General features: G+C 31.4%; 1 protein-coding gene across 1 annotated transcript in view; it reads left to right on the top strand.

Moving 5' to 3' along the window:
• The window catches only part of LOC126838508 (uncharacterized), a 51,403-nt gene that overhangs the window by 16,392 nt on the left and 11,759 nt on the right, over positions 1–23,252 (top strand). The window contains exons 2-3 of the mRNA XM_050572999.1: positions 19,591–19,796; positions 21,312–21,447. Of these exons, the coding sequence (XP_050428956.1) occupies positions 19,591–19,796; positions 21,312–21,447 (342 nt within the window). The remainder of the gene's footprint in view (positions 1–19,590; positions 19,797–21,311; positions 21,448–23,252) is intronic.

Genomic DNA, 23,252 nt, shown 5'->3' with positions numbered 1-23,252 from the left:
CTTTAAATATAAAGTATTTGTCGAAATTTCGTTCTTTTGCATTTTGAATGGCTAAACATTTTACGGACGGTAATAAAAGTTCTTGCAAACCTTTTCCGTCGGTCAGCTGTTCACCTATAATGCAGTGACTCATCACAGTTTGTTAGATTTAAACGCCTCAATCGGTTATGACACTGATATGGAGACGCGCGATTTTTTTATGATAGATAAGCCAATGTTAATATCATATCATAGATACTTTATAGTTTTTATTAACAATAAAACAAACATTTATAACGTTTAACATCATACTCATAAATGTTTTAAATTAAAAAACATAAATATGGATAATTTTATTTGTAAAAAAATAAAAATGTAAAAGAAATTGTTTATATATATTTGTTTATATTGAAATAATAAAACGTTGTCATCGATAGTTAGTGAAGATTGTGAACAGTTTAGAATTTAAAAAAATGTTATTACCTTACTAACAAAATTCAGGGTCACCATACAACAGTATAATATTTTTACCATTACATAAAATTCAGAGAAATGGTTAAAATACACGTACACATAGATGTACCAAAATTGCATAAGCAAAGCGCCGTTACATTATTTTAGAAGTAATTTGTTAGTTCAAACAGGATACTATTCGAATTGAAATTATTATTTAAGTATAGATTTTAAAATTGATTTGTAATGCAATTTGTATTTGTTTAATCTGCCGGGAGACGAATGGTTGTAATTCATTAATAATCATTATCGGTGTAATACCGTCCTCGTCGAAGACTATTCATTATACTTGTTACGCAAGTATATTTACTACTTATTTATAATAGTTTTATATTATATTTCACTCTTTTTTTTATAGAGTACATTAGCATGTGCTATACGGGTACATATTAATTAATCTTCTCAGACTCTCGAGCTTATAGTTATTTTAGTGGATAGTCATAAAGACGATGCCATGAAATGTTCTAAGTCCCTCGGGCTGCCGTCTTGGTCAGGTATGATGTGATGTTTTGTCAGCTTTTCTTGCGGACACAAGTTATAGAGTACTGGTGTTTATTGACTGTGACCCTCACCCGAATATCTCTCGGACGTGAGCGACCTAATTACTGTTGGCCATTAGCTATGCGCGCGTTCACGTTGGGTGGGGCAGAGGGGCGAGAGTAAGGAACCCTTTTTGAAGTTGCCAGCAATTAAATGGGGCGCGAGGGGTGCCCAGGACAATATTGTAATTCTAGAGTCAGCACATCGTTCATCATGTTCTTGGCCGACAGCTTTCGTCCGTTTTTCAATATGCTGTCGCCGCCGCCGCCGCCTCCTGTTTCTCGTCCTCTCATTACGCCCGTGAAATCATCGTGCCACTATATAGTATTTCAGCGAGCACATCATTCGGGTGGTTTTTGATTACCTTTAAGCTTTGTTTCGCATATAGTACCTATAGCTGTTATATAATACGCTTTTTTTTTTTTTTTTACCTGCGATTCACTTAAACTACTAGATAACTACGTCATGTATTTTGTAAAGAGAAACGCTAAATGATTTTGTCTGCAGTATATTATAATAGTATATTTACTACATTTTCATTTTACCTAAATTACAGTAGTTTGTAGTGCACTGTATTCTGCAATAATTATGTTATGTAAATTATATTTTATCGTTGTAATTAATTTGCCCGTTATCGTATCATTGCCAGAACATTAGTGTGTAGATTGTAGTTACTCAGAAATTATTAATGAATTACACGTGAACACGCGTATATTGTTTAACTGTAATCAATACACGTGCATGTATTATTATTTAAAACTACGCATGTACTATCTTTTAATGTACTGTGCACTTTTACCGAAACGGGAAAGTTTTCGTAGTATATATTGTGTGCTAATGGCCTAGTAATCCAAGCTTTTAGATAGAAAGAATAAATACCTACATTTTTACAAAATCTGTTTATAAACCACTAAAACACTATTTAGATATTTTCAGTCTACAAAAATATGTATCACTGTAAAATTATAAAAGGTTTTTTTTTAATGAAACTTATTATTTTCATTTAACTGAATTTTTCGTAAAACATATTGTAGTGTAAAAAATTCCTGTCGAAAATTTAAATCGAAAAATAAAATATTCAAAGCGTACTTTACATAACGGAATAGGTTTAGTTGTCTGCACCCATGTTTTCTTTTTTTTGTTTTAACTTGGATTACATGTTTTTTTATAAAGCATGCAACTATATATAAAAAATGTCTACGACCTGACGTTTATTTAACACCTTCGTAAGTTATTTAAAATTTCAAAGAATCCCTGAGTGGTACATAATATTATGGAGGTTATGAAAACATACTTGTGGGTTATCCGTTATATGACCTTTCTGTTAGTTTGTTAAGTGTGTATACAAGTGGAATATACACTTCGTCTAGAATTATCATTAATACTCAAAACGGCACTCAGTACTTTAATAGGTATCTGCTAGCAAGTATGTGTAGTATTAAAAAGTAGGTAGGTACTCTAGTAAATCCATCTTCACTGTTATTACTGAACAGTTTTTTTTTGTAAGTAGTTAATTTAATTTTACAAAAAGGTCAAGTTAGTTTAACCCTTTTGTTACTGACATCCTCGTACGAGGATTTAACTTTAAAAATCGAATAAAATATTAACAACGTACTACCATGATCAAAAATGTCTTTAAACACAAGTTCTAGTACAGATTGATAATGAAAAAATCGACACAGCTATATTGATAATCAATATCAGTCCAATACGTAAAAATATTGTTGATTTTTTTTTCGAAAAAAAAATTCCAGGAACGAAAGGGTTAAATAAAATTAAAATTTATTTATTTTAAGTTTCAATATTAATTTATATACTACCTAGTCAAGCTCAATATAATATATTTTAAAATCCTTTTACCGTAAACAAAACTTTTTAGCTTTACAATTTTGTAGCCAAGTAATTTTGGGCTTTGACACGTAAAAGTTTTGGTTGATGAGAAATAATTAATTAAATTTACTAATTGTTAAACTTCACATTTAAGTCACGGGCAAAAAATAGTGTTCTCGTAATAAGAAATAATTCGAGTTTTAAAGTCATTATGTAAGTTGTGTTTTAAACTATTATCTTTTTTTAAGCTATATAATTACAAATTATTCTGCTGATGATTTTTAATAACATTAAGTTTCTATTATAATAGTTCTAAAAAAAACTTGTTAATGACAAACATCTTATCAAGTACTGTATTAAAAATTAGGGTTTTTTAAATAATTAAAAAAATTAAAACTATTAACATTAAATTAGTAAGTTGTCATCGAATTACATATATCAATAACATGTGTTATAATAACATACATAATAAATAATAGTATTAACCAACAAGCAAATAGCCACGAAAAAATTAACAGGAGAATAAATGCTATTTTGCGCTTGTACCATTATTTAAGTCAAGATTACTGTTCAAAAATACAAAACTAAGACTTTATAAAGTGCTTATTAGACCTATAGTCCTGTACGCTTGTGGTTCGTGGGCGTCAACAAAATCGGACGAAAAAAGACTGTTAATATTTGAAAGGAAAATCCTACGTAGACTCTATGGGTCCAAAAGAAACGAGGAGGAGAATATATATGAACGAAGAACAAATGCAGAGCTAAGAGAAATATTCAATGAGCCAAACATAGTGGGAATTCTTAAAAGCAGACGGATAAGCTGGGCTGGTCACGTATGGGGAGCAGAGGGCCAAACAGTGCAAGAGATCACAATAAGGAAACCAGACAAAAAACGACCGAGAGGACGACCAAGACAACGGTGGATTGACCGAGTTAGAGATGACCTCAAGCTCCTGGGAATAAGAGAGGGAGAACAACTGGCGAAGGATAAGGCGAGGTATGGAGAGGTGTAGTTGAAGCGGCGATGGACCTACAAGGTCCGGAATAAGCAAAAAATAAATAAATAACATAAATGGATTTAAGGGTTATTTTTTGTTAATTGCCAATATCAATGTTTTTTAGGGTGTTATTATAAATCTCATTACAAATTCTTTACAAAAATTTTACATATCAAACATGTATTTACAATATACATGACAGGTGAATTAAAAAATTATATTTAATAGCTGAGATACATTAATATTTTTCAATATTGACCGTGTTTGGATTTTTTATTTAGCTTGGATTATATTTATCGGATGACTTTATAATATTCCTGTTATTATAAATATCAGAACTAAAATGAGAAACCTTCATTATAAAATATATTATAATATTATTATTTCATGGAGAGCCCTAGCACGGTTTAGGTTTTCCTAGCATTAAACCTAAATTGTTTCACAAAATACTACAAGCACACAACGATATTATGTTTAAAAACACTTCCGACATAATATAGTGTCGATGTCATAATAAAAGTGCGATTATCTCATTCCTGTCAATGTGACCAAATTTATTTGTAAATAAAATACATGTTCCACGGTATTTTGAAAAGAATAAAGATGAGAAAAATGCTTTTTTGTTGAAATATAGAATAAAATAATTTGTGACAGAACTTTTATAAAAATGATTTTACCCAAATTTTTATTCAGAGAATAAAAAGATAATGCTTTCTTAGTTTTGCATCGAAGCTAAAATGTTTATTGTTAAAATTTATATAAACAAAATAGAAGTCATACTTAAATGATAAATGCATTTTAAAAGTAGGAGGATGATAAATTTGATAATGAATAATATTATATGTGTTAATTAAAAGTATTCGAGGAGGAGTGGCCGAGTGGGTAAGGCGGCCGTGTGTTAGCGCTCACTGTCGCCGGTTCGACACTCGTTCACAGGCGCTCCGTTTGCTGGGCGAGCAATCGTCCGGTGAAAAGGAACCGCCATCCCCTTCTCCGGCGACGGATTGACGACCCGTCCCGGAAGCGAATTCGTTAAGAAACCATCTCATGATGGCAGCGTTAAGCTACATGATGATGATGATGATGATGACGAAAATTCGAGAAAATAAAGAATATTTATAAATTATATATTATATTATGTTGATAGCCGAATAAAAACTCCACTTTTATAAAGGTTAAAGTTACTTAGGAGTTAGTACTATAGTGTTATAACATATTATTCGTTTTTATTAATTTTTTTTTAAACTTATTGTTATTACTTTTTTAGCTCGGATATCTTTACTTGCGTGATATATATATATATTGTGCTTTTCCATCGAATTTTACGGTACCCACTGTGAAAAGTATTGGTAAACCGTTTTACTTATTTAAAAACCGATCGACCGTGAGAATAAAAAGCGCGTTACTCGTGGGTCTAAACGTGCGGCACAGGTGCAGGAAAGCGTTTGGCTCAGATCCGGGTTACCCCTCCTTCCCCCTCTCCCGGGCATTAACATATTCGTGTCGTTCCACTTTTGTCCCTCTCTGCTGTGCGTCCCTACGTGTATCCGACCTAAAGCATATGTCATTGTGTGTGTAGTGTTTTTGTGGACACGGGCATCGGAACCAACCCCGATAATCAAATTTAACGGGTTCCGGTTTAGTTGTTTCAAACTTGTACATCATTTTTACTACCCTACATTTCATTTTGAGGCCCGACCACACTGGAATCCGCACGGTAAACACCCGTGTCACTCAAAATTCGGTGAATCACCAAACACTCGAGCCGCCCACAAACGCTTATGTTCACTGCGGTGCTCACTGTGCTCGAGAGTCGAGGGTTTTAATTGTGTTAGTAATGACTCCACGTAACTATGTGGTTTTAATATGGTACTGTAATTGCACAGTGTTTAACAGCTCGATACCACTACACGCGGGCACATCTGTGAAATTATTTTGCTCAAGTACATTTTTCTTAAAAAAAATGTTTATTAAGTGCTGCTACAGTGAAGTTTGTTTCAGTAAAAGGTTAAAGATCAGTAATATATTTTACGAAAATCGTTTTTTTAAACCAACTTGTTCAATGATAAATTAGTATTAACTTCACCGGGTATTACAAGACTTTTAAAAACTTTTATTTTTGTAAAAAGCTGTAGCGTCCGTATAAGCACTGCCTAATGGCATGGAGAGATTTCCGTATTTTTATGTCATTTGTAAGCAGAACACATTCTGTATAATCGAACAAAATGTTATTTTTATAGTCGGGACTTTGGCGGGGTATGGTGGTGCTCATGAGCCATTTTTCGTGTCGCCAAAACATTTATTTTTATTTATTGTAGGTACAAGATTTATTTATTTACAATACTTATTTTACAATATTTGTACATATTTATTTACTATAAATATTTTTGTAATTTTTAACTATTAAAAATATTTTAAACCAACATAATATAATTTTTTACTTAATATACATTTACTTAATTACTTTATATTCAAATACCCATAAAATTATTTTAAGTATACTAAACAGCGGTAAAACTATTTAAACACAATTGAAGCAGAAGAAACCATTGCTTACACTCACTAAAAACCCACGCTCTGCACTTGAGTCCTAATAGTTTCACTGTCTAAACTAACTTTAGGAAACATTTTCAACGCTATAATTTCCAACATTTATTATTTCGTTTTATTCCCGAGACAAGTAATAGCTCAAGCAGTGTTAAACTCAGATTTCCTATAAAATAGTACAAAACTATAATTTAAAGGATCAAAAACTCGTATTTTTAAGGTTTTACATTATTCTTTATTTATTTATTGACACAGTTGTATTTTCGTCAAATAGATATTTATATTTTTAAACTATAACTTAAAAACTCTACTGAAATAATGTAATAACAAACTTACTATTTACTTTTATATTTTTCGTTTAGCCTTTTATTAATTATTATGTTAATAGATGGTTTATTCGTATTGTTTATTTAAAGCTTGTGAAACATTTCCTAACATTTTAATTTTTTTTTAATGAGTTCTTAATAAAAATGTCTGGATGTAATATTTCATACTATCAAAGGACTGATGAAATAGTTGTGAAGACAACAACGCTCCGTATACATTGACGGTTATATTTTCATACATGAAAACATAAACGGTTGTTTATGAACAACCTAACAATGGTATGTTCGCAAATAATTTAATGACATATATTTTTTCATATCATTGAAATTCCAAACACGGTATTTTAATTATATTATTTCTCGACTTATATATGGGCATTTGAAAGTTTTAACACTGGTTTCAAAATTAATTAATGGTTTTAACAAAGAGAGTGAGTCTATTAAATAGTAGACGCTGATAAAATATATTTCTATTACTATGTTTACATGCGAGGTTAAACCCGATTTAGTGTAATCCGAATTAGCTAATACCCAGAGTTATAGAATATAAACGGCTGTTAATCTACATTAGTTGAAAATGGTTTGGTTTAAACCGAATTAGTAACTCCGTATTTGAAATTTGGATTAAGAATTAACTCTTATAGAATAAAAAATACATATAAACAGTAATGCGAAGTAGAAACCAAATTAGATTTATGTTGAATAAATGGAATAATAAAACTGTTTATGGATTTTCATCCATAGTTGGTATTTCTTCAATTTGGTTTCTACATTTTTAATCCTTGCATATAAACCGAATTGTTAAAATGGATTAGTGTAATGCACATTACACCAATTCGGTTTTAGTTGAGGATGTAAACAAGGTATATGCCGCTCTCTTTTTCACCTTATTACTAAAAACGTTATCGAACATCTATGTTTTTAGAGTACATGTCTTTATAGGAAGAGAACTCTAAATAGATACTCGTTTGACATTCAATCGTTACATTATCAAACTTAATATATTTCTCTGTAGCTGACCACAAAAGCCTATCTTCCACACATTACGTCGTACGCAACGCTACGCCTTATTTATTTAATGTCCTTTGTTGCTGTTTGATATTGTCAGAGAGTTGCGGTGATTTAAGAAAAATAACGAGACTCTCGTATAGTTTCTCGAGTAGATACTTCCAATACACACACGATTATCCGTAAACAAGACCAGACCGATCGTTTTATATTACACCACTCCAAAAGACTAGACTCACTTGTATGGTCGAGTTTTATACACACACACGTCTTGTGTATGAGCCGTGTTTGTTCGGATATATGCCTCGGTGCCTGAGCCTAGCACGACCATCGTGATGTAACCTTTCAATAGATTTTTCCTACAAAAATCACGTATACCGCATCTAATTTCGGATTCTGAACCAGGCCTGACCTTTCTATATACGATTTCAATATTATAAAATGGGGATTACACGCTTGTTCGAAAAAGGGACTTGCATTTATTTGGTTTTTACGAGTTGTTTTCTTTTTTATTTTCTACCTATCCTCTGTCCACGCGTCTGCAAAAACTTTTAGTTCTCCAACTGCGTACATTGAACAGAAATTAATGTGTTGCCCGCATTCGTCGTACGTACAATATGAATATATATATATAAAAAGGGTGGACGATAAAATGTGTATACTCCGCATTAATTTTATCACTCTTAGTGGTGTTTAACCTGTTCTTTACGGTTCGTAGCAGTTAGTATACATTGGTTTCTTCGACTCGTTTTTATCGCACAAAGACGTTCCGGGATAACGCTACTTAAGGATTTACATCATTGTACGGCAATGTAAATTTTCCAAGGAAAAAAAATGGCCCCCGAACAATTTAAATCCGGATGAAGATGAGTAAAAGTTGAAAGTGGTAGCCACTGCGTTATTATAATAAATGTAATACAATAATAAAAAGAAACGCCTCGCTTAGACAGGATGTGACAAACTTTATTCTCTTGTATATTTGTTTGTGACGAAGCGTCTTTTTCTTATTCCACCGAATTTATTATATTGTTTTCTCAAAGTTTGTCGTTTAAAACTTCGTTTCGGGACAACTCATGAATCACTGTTAACGGATACTAAGTATATGTGAATACAAGAGAATTCGCGCTAAATTATAATATAGAATTACGTGGGACACTCCAATGGCACAACCGCTATACTTTTAAAACAAGCAACGCGAAACGTGTGCATAATTTTAGTTCTAACTTCAGCTTGTGACAATGCGATGTGTATAATACAGTGTCATTCAGATCTAAACAATTAGTATTGTACCGTACACGTTTAATTCATACTAATATAAATATGATTTATTATTTTATATTTTATATTTTATTCATACGTCACGAACACGTGTCCACGTGTATGTGTAAATTGCAAAAATAACATTTTTTTTTTACGAAAAAAAATATTGCTGAAACAAGTTGTTAACAAGGTCGTTAAATATTTCTAGTCGAAAAATCAAGGGACCCCATTTAAGGAATTATTGTTAGAACTTTACTTTAAAAAAAAATGTGTAAAGGGGTTCATTATCATTTTTTTGACGCTACAACACAATTTGATCAACTGTTGTGAACAGTTATTACTATTGGACATTTAGTTGTCGCTTATGTAGCGTTATGTATCCGATGTAGGTACAAATAATTAACAAATTTAACGAACCAAACTGAAATTTAGTGCGTTACGAGATTTTTGTATCGACTTTTTATTTTATTTATAAATTGGTTAAGATTTCAATAAAAAGTATATACCCAAAAACAATATATTTGATAAAAAAAAATAATATTACTTATAATAAAAAAAGTTATATTTAAACGGAAATAGATACTACTACACCTAGTTAATAATAATAATTATTATTTTTCACCTTTTTAATGTGTTGCTAAATTTAACAATTTATTTATAATTCTTTAAATTAGTGATCACTATAATATTTTATTCGACAGCTTACAAATATTTGCATCGTAAGAAAAACAAAACAGTTGTCTCTATGTTATTGGCTAAACGATAAAATTGTATTTTTGTAAGTATTTATTAATGTTTGTTATTTTTTTAAAACTCTTCAAAATTTAAATAACCATTAATATAACAAATTAAATAAACAAGTAACTTATTCGCAGTAAATGACAATAAAATGAATTTGAATATTTTGTTTTTTTTTTTAATAGTTTTAATTAAACCATACATCTGTAGTTTCCAATGGGGTTTCAATAAATAAACATCTCATAATAAAACTTTGTTTTCTTTTTCTGGCTCAATATCATATTAGACGTTTTATGGATTCCGATTGAAATGTTTTCTCGACGTATATGATACTTTTAAGTTTTACAAGAAATAAATAGGAGTAAGACGTAACAGGTATTTATTTTTCTCAAAACATTTATATTTTTTCATGAATGAGCCGATTATGTAGTGTTTTTTGTTATATAATTTTTATATAAATACTTTACGAATTGTAGGTAATTCGGTCAAATTTTTGTTTCTAGCACTCGTAAATTAGATTGGGCATGACTTAAAATGCTTCTGCGTAAATCTTATTGTCTTCTGGTTAAATAAACATTTAAAAAACACAATTTGAAGTCGTTTTTATTATCAGCTGAAGATACAGTACAAATGTAATCAGATGTAAATGACTAAACTCCTCTTTATATATCTATAACAACTGCGAATAAGTGCGTAAGTCGAATTTTGGTCAAAATTGACTAAGTACGCTAGGATGTAGTCCGAGGCGGCTAACACACCTTGAAAAAATGTCTAACTCGTTGGACCAACAAGTATTTCCTTTAGAGAGATGTGAGTTATTAGATAAGATGGGATTTATGGCAGCTGGTCAAAGTTTAAAATCGTTTCCTTGTAAAATCGCTGATATCAACTTACACACTTATTCACAGTTGTTACAGATATAATATTATATTTATTAAGTATAGGCCGCTTTATTTTTAACTTAAGAGAACGTCATACCCCCGTTTTTTAAGGAGTTAGGATAGGCAATTTTTTGCAAAATCTTAATTTAAAGGTTAAACTGATGTGTAATTGATAGTTCACTAATTATAACTTTTTTTTTTGTAGTTCATTTGTTTTTCGGACTATTACAGCATCCTTGACAGCGATTTAAAAATAATAACTGTGGACATTTTTTTTACATATTATTTAAAATAATAAGAACTTTATCTAGGTTCTCTCGTCGATTTTTTTAAATATGATTAATCAAATTTTAACAATTTATATTTTAATTCTGACATATTTAAACTTTTTTAAATGCTCTTATTTAAGGTAAAATTTAGGTATTTTAAAAAAACCGACGAGAGAACCTAGATAAAGTTCTCCTCTTTTTAAATGTCTTAACATTTTTTTCGATGACCAATTTGCTCTGATCTATACGCTTTTCCATAAACTCGTTCTATGAGTATTTTTAACAGGCATGACGTCCTGTTAAGTACGCAAAACAACAATATTTTAAACTGTTGTACACATATTTTTTTATTTTATTGCAAACAATATTTATTGCTGTTTAATTAATAGTAGGTAATGTAAATATTATTTAGATAGATATATTTTATAGATAAAAAGGTGTTTTGTAGTTTCGTGTAATCCGGATTAACGTAAAATTCATAGTTAGAATTTCACTTTGTGACCGTAATTTTTAACAGATAAACTAAATGCACGATTGGTATATAATAACCACTCATTTCAACCCGTTTTCACAATGTTGTATACACTTCTTGAAAAAATAAATTTTCTTCTAGACTTTATTTTTCTTTCGGTAGTTTTTATAAAAAAATCTTTAAAGTTCTTTGTGTACCGTTGTTTAGATTTAAAATCAATTTATTACCTCAATGATCATTGTTCAAATCACATGATAATGTATTCAATACTTTTCAAAAGCCTTATCCTCGCCTTGGGACTTCTATATAATAATATATCTGACTAAAGTTTCAAATCCAAGTATATGATTTTCTACTTTGGACGACTTTCAATAAAATGTTACTTTTCGAATTATTTCTAGACTCTATTATTTATTTAGCTTACGTATAAATAAGTTACATTTTAAATTTTATAATGATATTTTTTTTAATGTTTATTTTATAATACAATAGTATACAACATCACAGAACAAGTCTGACTGAATATATAAGGGTTATTCAGTGTCATTTGAATATGTACAATGTATGCCATATTCTGCTTGGCTTTAAAGAATGGATGTTAATTCTTAAACGAGTAGGTTAAGCGAAAGACTAATTAGTTGAGTGTCCCAAGCTATATATTGTGACAATGAAAAGGGTTTCAGCGTTGTAGGCGTATATAGTGAAAAAAACACACTTGATTTATTAATTTACCATTTCAGTTAAATACATTTTTAAATACCATTTAAACAGTGACATATATTATATTATGGTTATAGTCATAAACTAATGATTGTGTTAAATACAAATATTAGGAAAAATATACGCCTATAAAGTAACCGTTCGATATTACTGAATTAGTATATTAATATTATTGCATTATATTCCGCATTGGTAACTTATCTCTTGGGTAACAAACATGATAACCAGTGTGAGGGTGTAGTCTGGACGGTTTAAGACCGTGTCAGGTAAGTTGGACGTGAGCATTATAATCTTGTCACTGAAGCACATCACCATGTTGGGCCCTTCATTAATGAAGGTTTAGCGATGAACCAATAAATAATGGTTCTAAATAAGCCTCGGACATTTGACTCATAAGGATTATCAAAATAGAAGTGAAAACAGGAAAATAATTAGAAACTCACGGATTGGTATATGAAATATTAGAATACTATTTAAAGCAGTAACATTAAAAAAATTAACGATGAAGTAACGAAATATAATCTGCCAATTGTGGAATTACAAAAGAAAACATTTTCAGGCAGTGGCCATTTAAAACATAAAAAACAACATTATTCTATAGTAGACGTGTAGACGGCAGACATGAGTTTTGAGTCGATTTTGTGATAAGTGATGGACTATTAATACATAATTAAATACATTCAACTAAAATGGAACACGTTTAATAAACCTTGCGACATCCCGTAGTATCAACATTATCAACTGTACCTATTTATCGTGCAAAATTATTTACAAACAGACATGTGTGTGGGTAGAAGACAGCTTGATAAGAAATGTCGTAATAGATAAACCGAGTGGGAATAGGTTATTAGGGTCGCCCCAAAAATGATTTGACATTATGAAAAGACACTTGACAGTAAACTTTAGTAAAGCAACAAATAGAGAACAATTTAGATTTAAAAAAATACATGATTAAACTCTATTGATTTAACAAATACAAACAGAAAAATATAAAAAGGACACAAAACCATACTATAATATAATACAGTTTCCCAATACTATAAAACCAAGGGTTGTTTACGAGTCAAAGCTATTCAATTAGAATGAATGCTATGCATGATTTTCGTTGTATAGGTATTTTAATTATACACAACTGATAATCTATTCGTAGCTCGTTTCTCGAACAGATTTAAAAAAAAAAAACTAAAATTATAATGTCATTGAGGTTTTTAGTTTAAATTAAAATGTAATATTATATATATATATATATTTTATATTAAAGTTGTCAGACAATTGGGTATTGGGTATTTATTCCAGAGTTAAAATTTCAACTTTTCCTGTATAATAAAAGTATTAAAAATTGAAATGCTACTTGAAATACGCAGGTAGATTCGTATTAAGTTTAAGAGTTACAGTTAAAACTTTTACCTTTGTACGTTAATTAAATAATGTGCATACAGTAAAATGATCTTTAACTTAATACGAAAGTTTAATTCGTTTAAGTTTCAGCTTTCAAGTGAGCTCATTACTTACGCCATTGTCTATAAAGTGTTAGCTAACATGGACGAATTGAAACACTGTTGTATTTCAATATGTCTACATAATTCTACAGTTCAATAGTTCGAAATAAGGAAAACCACATTGTGGCACTGTGGTTAAGCATTAACTGCACTATTATTATAATTGCATTTTTTTTCTGAATAATTTTAAAATAAGAATTAATGCGAATGGATTTGCAAACGGAATCTAACTCGTCTTATACTTTAAGCAATCAATTGTTATTATCCTTCAAAATATATTCCGCTACTAATTTGATGAAACGGAATCCTAATTAAATCCAAGCACACACTTCCATCGATTACGAAGGCTCTGAAATTTGATGAACCTTTTGGGTTGTTATTAGGCCGCCGACGTGACGGTATCGTTCGGTCACGGATCGAAGGTAATACGACGTACACAAACATACTTAACCATATACAAATGGCTCACAGACGTTCACAATACACACACGTATACATCCAAGTGATTCCATATATATATATATATATATATATATATACTATATACTTAACTTTAATCTCTCGCGGTAGAAAACATTGCACGTGCGCGCCCGAGCATATTATTTAGCGATCACAGTTATCTCCGGTGTAGATAGTAAGTGTTTAGTAAATAATCATGATCGTTATGTTAATTTTGTTGCAACATTGTTGTTTATTATAACAACAGACGAGATGCAACGATAACGGAGATTGTTAAGTGAAATAAGTAAGTATTTCCCCTCGGTTTTTCGAAGATTGAATTGAGGAGGGAAAAAAACACACCGTATGTGACGACAGTCGATAACTAAAAATACGAATGAACCTTTTTGTGTACGGCAACGACATTTTATATAGAAATGGAAAAACAAGTACACAAAGGGGGAGCAATGATAAAGAAGGGAATAAAATAATATATTATTTATGAAACTCCAGAGAGAGCGGCCCCTGTTTAGGGTCGACTGGAAATTATAACGTTCGCGCAGAGTTGTTTCTGTGGAAAACCTATCAGAGAGTAATATAACTTCTGTACCGTGGTTCCTGTGGGACGTTTTAAAGGAGTAGGTAGAGGTATACTGTTTGTCGGACGGGTGAGTGTGTGCGTTTGTGTGTGTGTATGTGTGGACCGATATATTAAAGAGCACGAGGAGTGCTATTGACAACCGAGGGCAGACCCTTTATCCACCGCCCGCGTCTCCGCAATATCAGCCTTCCTTGTTCGCTTTGGCCTCCATCGCAACGTCACTTAATGTAAACACACACAGCCGCCACCTTTGCGCAGATAATGGATTCCTCGACTTTGCTCATCATCGCATGATGTCGAGCTTAATATGATTTCCATACAGCTCGCACACGGCGCGTCCAAAGGACAAAAAGTGTACGAATTCGGTACAAGGCGTTTTGTTCAAAATGCCTCATTTCATTCCCTGAATACGACTTGTTAGGCTCTTGGGTTATTAATTGTACAAAGACAATAAATAAATAAATATATATATATATATATATTTTTTTTTTTTGTAAGAAGACCGTTTGATTAGGTGTACACATATCAATAATATATAGTAAAAATGAATAATATTATATAGTAACAAAAATTATTTTTTTAGTTGTATGAGGGGTTAAAACCATAGTAGTGTAAGTTACATAAATCTTAATTAGAGAATAACAAGTTTTAGTAAAAATATTTGTATTGTGTTTGTATAGGTGTTCCAGAAAGAAGCCACATTTTGAAAACTATAATTTTTTTTAATATTCGTACAAAAAAAAATAACACATACCATTGATCCTAAGGTTTATGTGTGGAACATAATATCGGGCATATGACCGCCCCTGTCCATGAAATTTTGGATGACGCGTTTGCAATTTCGACGTCTAGGTCACCCATCACTCGTCTGATTTCTGCAATTCAGTCTTAAGCTGGTTGAGATCACGAGGTTTGTTCTCGTAGACCTGGGACTTACGTACACCCACAAAAAAAAGTCGCAGGGGGTCAGGTCACAAGACCGTGGTGGCCTGGTCAGCTTAAGAAATCAGGCGAGTGATGGGTGACCTAGACGTCGAAATCGAGTCATCCGAAATTTCATGGACAGGGTGATGACCTTTAGGGCGAGCAGGGGTGGTCATATGCCCGATGTTATGTTCCACACATAAACCTCGGAACCTCCTGATCACAATGGTATGTGTGATTTTTTTCTGTACGAATATTAAAAAAATTATAGAATTTTCAAAATGTGACTTCTTTCTGGAACACTTTATAATATATCATAAGCTTGTAATGCGCTGCCATTTGGTTGTAGAGGTTATGAGTTAAGAATTAATTCACTTTGCCTTTCGATAAATTTAATTCTTAAGATATTCCTATAATAATTCACTTAACTTTTACGAACATATGACTTCCACTGTGTATTTGGTACGATATGATTACACGTCAATTTAAGTAAAGAGCTGTTTTTTCTAGTTTGTTCATGACAGCGGCATAATATATTATTTTTATTTTTATTTTTTATCGACAAATTTTTGTTTTAAAGTTATAACACCCAACTACTGAGTATTAATTATACAACAAAATGTCTTTTATTAATTACAATCAATCATGGTATTATTGACAAACGTTATCAACGATGACGGATAGTTATAAATTTAATTATATTAATGTACTGTTGTACACAATATATACAGCGATTAGAAAATATATATTTTATTCTTAACGAGTTTATCATTGAAATTTGTTATTCAAGTTTTGTAACTTAATTTTCAAATCCATTAAAATGACTTATATTTATTTTTATAAATTCACGTGTTAAATAGTATACCAGCGTTTATTGTATAGCACCGTATAAAATCGATAATATATTATGTATATAATGTATTATATATAATTATATTAGTTTTAGATATCTATATCATATTCCATATAGGATATAATAAATTGTGATTACATTTTGTCTTTTGAGAAGTAAATTTTGTAATTTATTTAAAACAAATTATATAACTTATTAATTATTATACAAATTCGATTTGAACAGTTCATGACATGATTGACACATTCGTTTTATTTCAGTTAATATTTTACTATTGGAAACTTTATTGAAACGACATGTTGTATGGTTTTGATTTTCGTCGTTTATGCCGGCATGTTCGTCGACATTTGGTATTTGCCAGATGGGAAATGCGCAAGATGTTAGTTGTAAGGCTAATGATCTTCTTTTATTTGTTTTGCAAACGACGTGAACAAATGTATTTTTTTTATGATAAAAAAAATATTTTGTAGCTTTTTTATATGTGTCTTCTGTCAGACGATGACGGCGATAAATATTATCTCATAACGGGTTTAAACAGCATTTTTCTTCTTTTTTTCGAAAGTTGACGAAATAACGTTTTATTGTTCAAAATGAATACAAGCATCATTAGTTATCCATGTCTTATTGAGCATATTATTCGTATAAAAATGTATTTTTTCCTCAACTAAAAACATTAAAAGTACAATGCATTTATTCATATTATTATTATTTATTACCCAACCTTTTTGATAAATAAGATGTATACATTCTGGAAGGATTAACGAGAACCGGGTAGAATATGATAATAACAACACTTGCTTCAGTTACTACGTAGTTAAAGCGGTTGCTGCCTTTTGCACAAAACAAGTAGAGATATGATCAGATATTCGTCATCTATTTCGAAGGTAATGCAAAAAATCTGCGCATTAAAATGTAGTATACTAGACAAAGCAGGGCGCGCAAGCTGGACAAAATATTTGTGCCGAATTTAATTATTTAAAATTTGTAATATTGTTTTTTTAAAACAATATTAAATTTCCTATTTAATTATTCATGTATTAACCCTTTATCATGCCATTAACCTTATAAAAAAATTACATTATTACTATAAAATTGTTATTTAGTTTATCAAGAAATCACACATAGGGTATTATTATGTTTTCGATAAAAGTATATTTGTTTTGTGACTTGAAAGAAATATACCAATCCTCATACTTTTTTAAACGGCTGTTGATTCCCATGGCTGTCAGAGCCGAAAAGTGTGTCAATTATGAAAAAAAAAAAAATTATATTTACTTTGTCGTGCTAATTTAGTTTAGTTTTAATATAATTTTGTGAAAATTATTTTTGTTTATTAATTTAACATTATAATTTTATTATATACCTGTAAATAATTTTATATAGAAGATTTGATCTTTTTGCGATGTACCAACAACATGTTTTCAGCATGTTAATTCCAAAGTTAAGAAAATACTAATGGACAATAGGTCAGACCAAACAGCTGTGTCGGCGCCACTTACACTAAATACATTGTATAGGAGTGTGAGTTTGAGAGAACAATGGTAAAATTATTATCGATATGTTTATGTTATATATGGTCATGTGCGGAATGTGTGAAGTTACAACGGCATATACCTACCCATAACCTTATCGAGATCGCGGTAATGTAAAACAACGGAGACAACTGTGTATTATATAGTCCGTAGGGTAGAATAAACAATGGTCAACAACCTTTTTTCAACCCAAAAGTGTGTTTGGGTCACTTCTTGCGACGGAAGTCCCTCAAGTCAATAAATTGAATTTTACTATTGGGAAAATCATTACGGAGTTATATATATAAATATAAGATATGTACTTATATATATTTTACTGCGTACTGCAATTGTATTGTTGACTGTCGCATGTTAGTTTAATATATTATATCAAAGCACCTATTTTACATATCCGTCCATTGTAACCTTTGCTACTTAAGCGACGGTGTTAATTTGATACGACTATTATTATTTTGATAACAACTTAAATATTTCACATGAAAATGCAGCATATCTCGTTACCAAACACATTTAGAGTTCACATACTGTACTGCTTTAACTATGAAATTATATTATACTCAAGACGGTGTAACTTAGACTTTTGAATTCGTTGTTGGTGAGTTGTGGCCCAATCCCTAAATCAAGTACGAGTTGCGGCCCGGGTTTATGAGAGGGACGTATGAGTTGCGGTCTGGATTTATGAGAGGAACGTATGAGTTGCAGCCACATAATAATTACCGCATTATATTAGCCTATTAGCGTTACCCAGGAGACACCACAGGGAGGTTGGCTGAGTTATCTACCAAAAATGTGTTTTTTGATCAAGTTAAGGTCAAGTTTCGTCATGTTATTCGCCGATGAGCGGTTCCGTCGTTGTCATTTTAGTTTTTTTTATACTATTGAGTTGATAAAAATTCATTTGATCTAACTTTGACACTCTAATAACTTCAAAAGTAACGAGATCAAATATTATAAAAACAATGCGAAAATAAAAATTTGAAAACTAATTAAATCCTATAGGCTATAAGATATTGATTGGATCTCTTTAAAAAAATCATCCTGTACAACTAAATTGGCGATAAATGTTTCCAGATAAAAAAGGTTGTACGGGCCGCAACTCATACGTCCATCGAAAACTACCGGGCCGCAATTCACCGGTCTCCGACATCGTAAACAACACCTTGGGTCGCAGCTCACCTACAGCCTTTGAATTAAAACCTAAAATTCTATGTAACAAAATGTACCAAAGTATAGACATATATTTTGTATAATTAACATTTAAATTCAATATAATAAATAGAATAGGGGTACATCTTATATAATTACAAGCTGTCCCGACCCGGCGTTGCCCGTGTATTAGTGTATTAGACACATAATCAGCTGATCGGATCACTGTATTCCTGTGGTATGAAAAATGATACCGCAGATATATTGCTAACTATTGATACTATTAATAATCATATCATTTAATATAAATTAATTAAAAATTAAAAACATGTTCTATCGGATTAAATTGTGAATCTAAACCTTTCTCAAATCAACTTAATCGCGAACACAAAATTTCATAAAAATCTGTCCAGCCGTTTAGGAGGAGTTTGAATACTTACACACGGACAGAAGAAATATATATATAAAAGAAATATGTGGGTTATAAATGTTATTTTTTATTTTGTTTTTTTGCAGAATGTGACGGTTTGAGTAACATGAGCATTACCGTGCCGGTAGCCGTGGCGTCAGGCGATTCCGCCAAAATGACGTGCACTTACGATCTCGGAACCGATCCTCTGTACACAGTTAAATGGTACAAGGGGAGGCAGGAATTCTTCAGATACGTGCCCAAAGAACTGCCGCACACCCGAGTGTTCCCATGGCCCGGAATCAACGTGGATGTAAGTGAAAACCCTTTAATAATAAATATTATTCTCTCAGCCGGTTTGCCGGTTGTACAGGTCATGACCTAATGAGGTTATTGATTCGCCAAATATTTCAATTTTACTATCTAATTATCATACAAACACGTTATTTTAAAAATATCAAAACTCTATAACATAAGGGAGATTAGAGACATATACCCAACATTAGTAACCCTTCTTTATATGCACTTTATTCACCCATACCTAAATAAAAGCAAATTACAACCCAGTTATACCTTGCATACTCACGTACCTCATCTATGGTTGTGTATAGTTATGAAATGCATCCAACACGTATAACTAGGGTTCTAAATGGATGTATGCAAAATATTTTACTGTCTCTCGCTTCATTACAGTCATATAGGTTTTATGACGTATACTTATACGGGAAAAGCGGAGGGTTGCAATTAAAAACGTTTAAAAGCATTATTTACTGGGTTTTAATGCGTTTTTTGCGTTGCCAACTAATTTACGAAGTGCTACCCACATAAATTATTTACATTTGATTAAAACGGAAACGTGTCCGTTGTTGTTGTTAATGATGGTTAGCAAACACTCCGGTTTCGACAATAACAATATTTAGATTTTTAGTCAGCCAACAACACCCAACGTAACGGTCCGAGTTGTCTATCGACCGTTAAACATATTTTTAATAACATAATAGGTATATAGTGTGTGTATGGCTACTGATATACAAATATGTTTGGTGCGCAATAAACGTGTTCCGGTGTGAATTAAATCGGTTAGGTATCAGAATTTACATGGTCTGGACGATTAACCCCCGGCGGCACGTTTGATACAGCACGGAAAAGCATATTATTACCGAGGATTTATCACCTGTTTACCAATGCAAATAGCAACCGCATTATTCATGCTTCCCGCTATAATATCACTTTTTCCGACCCCCTAGCCTTCATCACTTACAAGCATTCACTCCAGATAGTATAAATATAATATGATATTGTTTTTTAACAACTCCCCTGTGTCCGGGAATCATCGTTCGGGTAATATTATAGCCGGCACGACTAGTGCGCGTTATCCGCCACGAATTCGGCTATTGCCATCGGTGTACATTGAAAAACGACGGCACCGTTTAAGGGAATGTTTTAAATATTCTTTATACGTAAAACGCGCTTACAATATCTCTAAGGGGGGAAACAGTACAGACAGATCTGACTACTAGACAGCATTCAAATATTCTACGCTGTTGACATTTTTGTTTCACATCACACTCACTCAACGCACGCTATAGTAATACTGTGTTACGTGTTATTTATTTACATTACACTTTTTTGAGTTTTTGTTTAGTAAGTATACTTGAAATAGAGAAACAGCTCTCAGAATTTGATGCACGGGACAAAGCATGGGTCACACATTAATAATTGCTTTTGATTTAAACTCTGAACATTGAAGTTTGTTTTACACCAATGCCCTTAGATGTCATTCGTCACTGTACACATTAATTTTGCTGTTTGTTTCGTGTCACTTCAGGTGAGTCAATCTGGGCCCAACCAGGTGGTGCTCCGAGACGTACAAAGGCACTTATCCGACAAATATCGTTGTGAAGTATCGGCCGACGCTCCATCGTTTCACACCAAAATCGTGTCGTCATGGTTGCACGTCGTATGTGAGTATAACATATAGCATAACGAAATTAGCATCCATATTGTACTCCATTTATCCACCCCAGTACATTAAAAATTACGAAAGGCTGTCAAGGTAACTAGCTCAAAAATCCAGACTCTCGTTAGCACATTAGTTGTTAAGTTATGTTTTAAAAATATATAAAATGTATTTACGTAAAAGTAAGAAGTAAAATTGACTAGTAGCCAAATTTAGATTGTTTCAAATAACAAGGGATAGCATTAATAAAGAAGAAAATAATGTTTAATGGCTATAAAAGTTATAAGGTATAAGATTAAAGTAATGCAAGCACCGTTAAAAAAAATTACCCTTCGTGTTGTGGATTATAAGTGGCATATCATCCAATAAAAATGAGGCCTTCTTCCTATGTAACTGTATAATAATTTTACACTTGTCATTACAGATTATTTATTTATCTTTATATGATAATATATAATTATTATTATGTTTACATTAAATTTTAAATCGCATAATTCACACAAATGTTATCCAGTAAACTTTAGACATTTTTAAAATAAACCTCTAAAAGGAAAATATCTAATTTAAATATAGATATTTTATTGACAAGACTGCGTTACCCTTAGCTAAGTTTAATCGAATATATTATACTGTGCTGTTGAATAGAAAACTTCTGCGTATTAACTGAAAATCGTACTTTACCATGAGAACTAACGACTTTCAACTTTCTGAATTCAATTAAACCGATATAGCAATAGATACAATAGAAACGTCAGATTATAACTAACTTCATCTGTCAAGTTGCGGTTTATCAGAACTTATAGCTGAACTTCAAACCAGCGACTTTTGACATTTTCATCGGGGAACGCGCGTTAAAAACTTATTCTTTACAAAAAAAAAAACACAACCTCTCTGGAACACTTAATCTTGTCATTTCCTGTCCTATACCTACCTAATAATTTTCTAATTGCATTTCTCTGTATTAATAATACAATTATATCGTAGGGTGCACAGTGTTAACGGGCCACTTTAAGTGTACCCAGGTATAATCTAAATTCACCGAAACAGAACTTACTGATCTGGGAAACACATCAAGTGTTTTATTGATTTAGGTCACGCTACAGTAGGTTAATTATCTGATGGAAGTCTAATAATGCTAAAAAAATAATACCACAATACTGCTATATTCTTTAGTGTATTAGTGTTTGTTACTTTTGTGAATATTATTAAATATAATTATAATAAATGCGATGGTGTGATTTCATATAATACTCTACCGCGTCTATAGCGTTATTTTAACTTTAAAAGCGACAACGAATAATAAATCAATGATTACAATTATTATTAACAAACTTGCCAGTCGCCAAGGATAAATACTTTTCATGTGGTTCGAGGAAAAATAGTTAATATTTTAATGCTAACGGAGTGACACTTGAGACAGTATAGTTATTAAAACGTTCTAGCTGTATGTTTTTATTTTTATAGAATAATAAACCTAATAGAGGTCATACCACATTTAATTGTGAGTGTATAACTTTATTCTGTTTTTACCGACGCAATTGTATTTATTTATAAAAGTAAATAAAAATAACTTATGAAAACTTTTCATACTGTTTTTTATGCTGCATAATAAATATGGGTTATATTATGTTTTTGTTTTTTTTATGAATCGCGCATTGATATCCCATTTGAAATGCTATCTGGTTTAGCATTTTCACGCCATTTTATTTTCTCCCTAAGTCCACCGAAAACGGTTTACCATATATATTTATACGCCATGTTCGAGAACCTCAGCACGGTTTAGCGTGCATAATATATTTTTTTGTTCAC

Source organism: Adelges cooleyi, unplaced genomic scaffold (genome assembly GCF_023614345.1).
Source record: "Adelges cooleyi isolate 19-005CV unplaced genomic scaffold, UGA_ACOO_1.1 ACOO_flye_CR_arks_rails_tigmint_CR_PRNA_30, whole genome shotgun sequence".
Classification (NCBI taxonomy): domain Eukaryota; kingdom Metazoa; phylum Arthropoda; class Insecta; order Hemiptera; family Adelgidae; genus Adelges; species Adelges cooleyi.
Note: the sequence above shows the minus strand (reverse complement) of the source record. Positions and strands in the feature narration are given on the sequence as shown.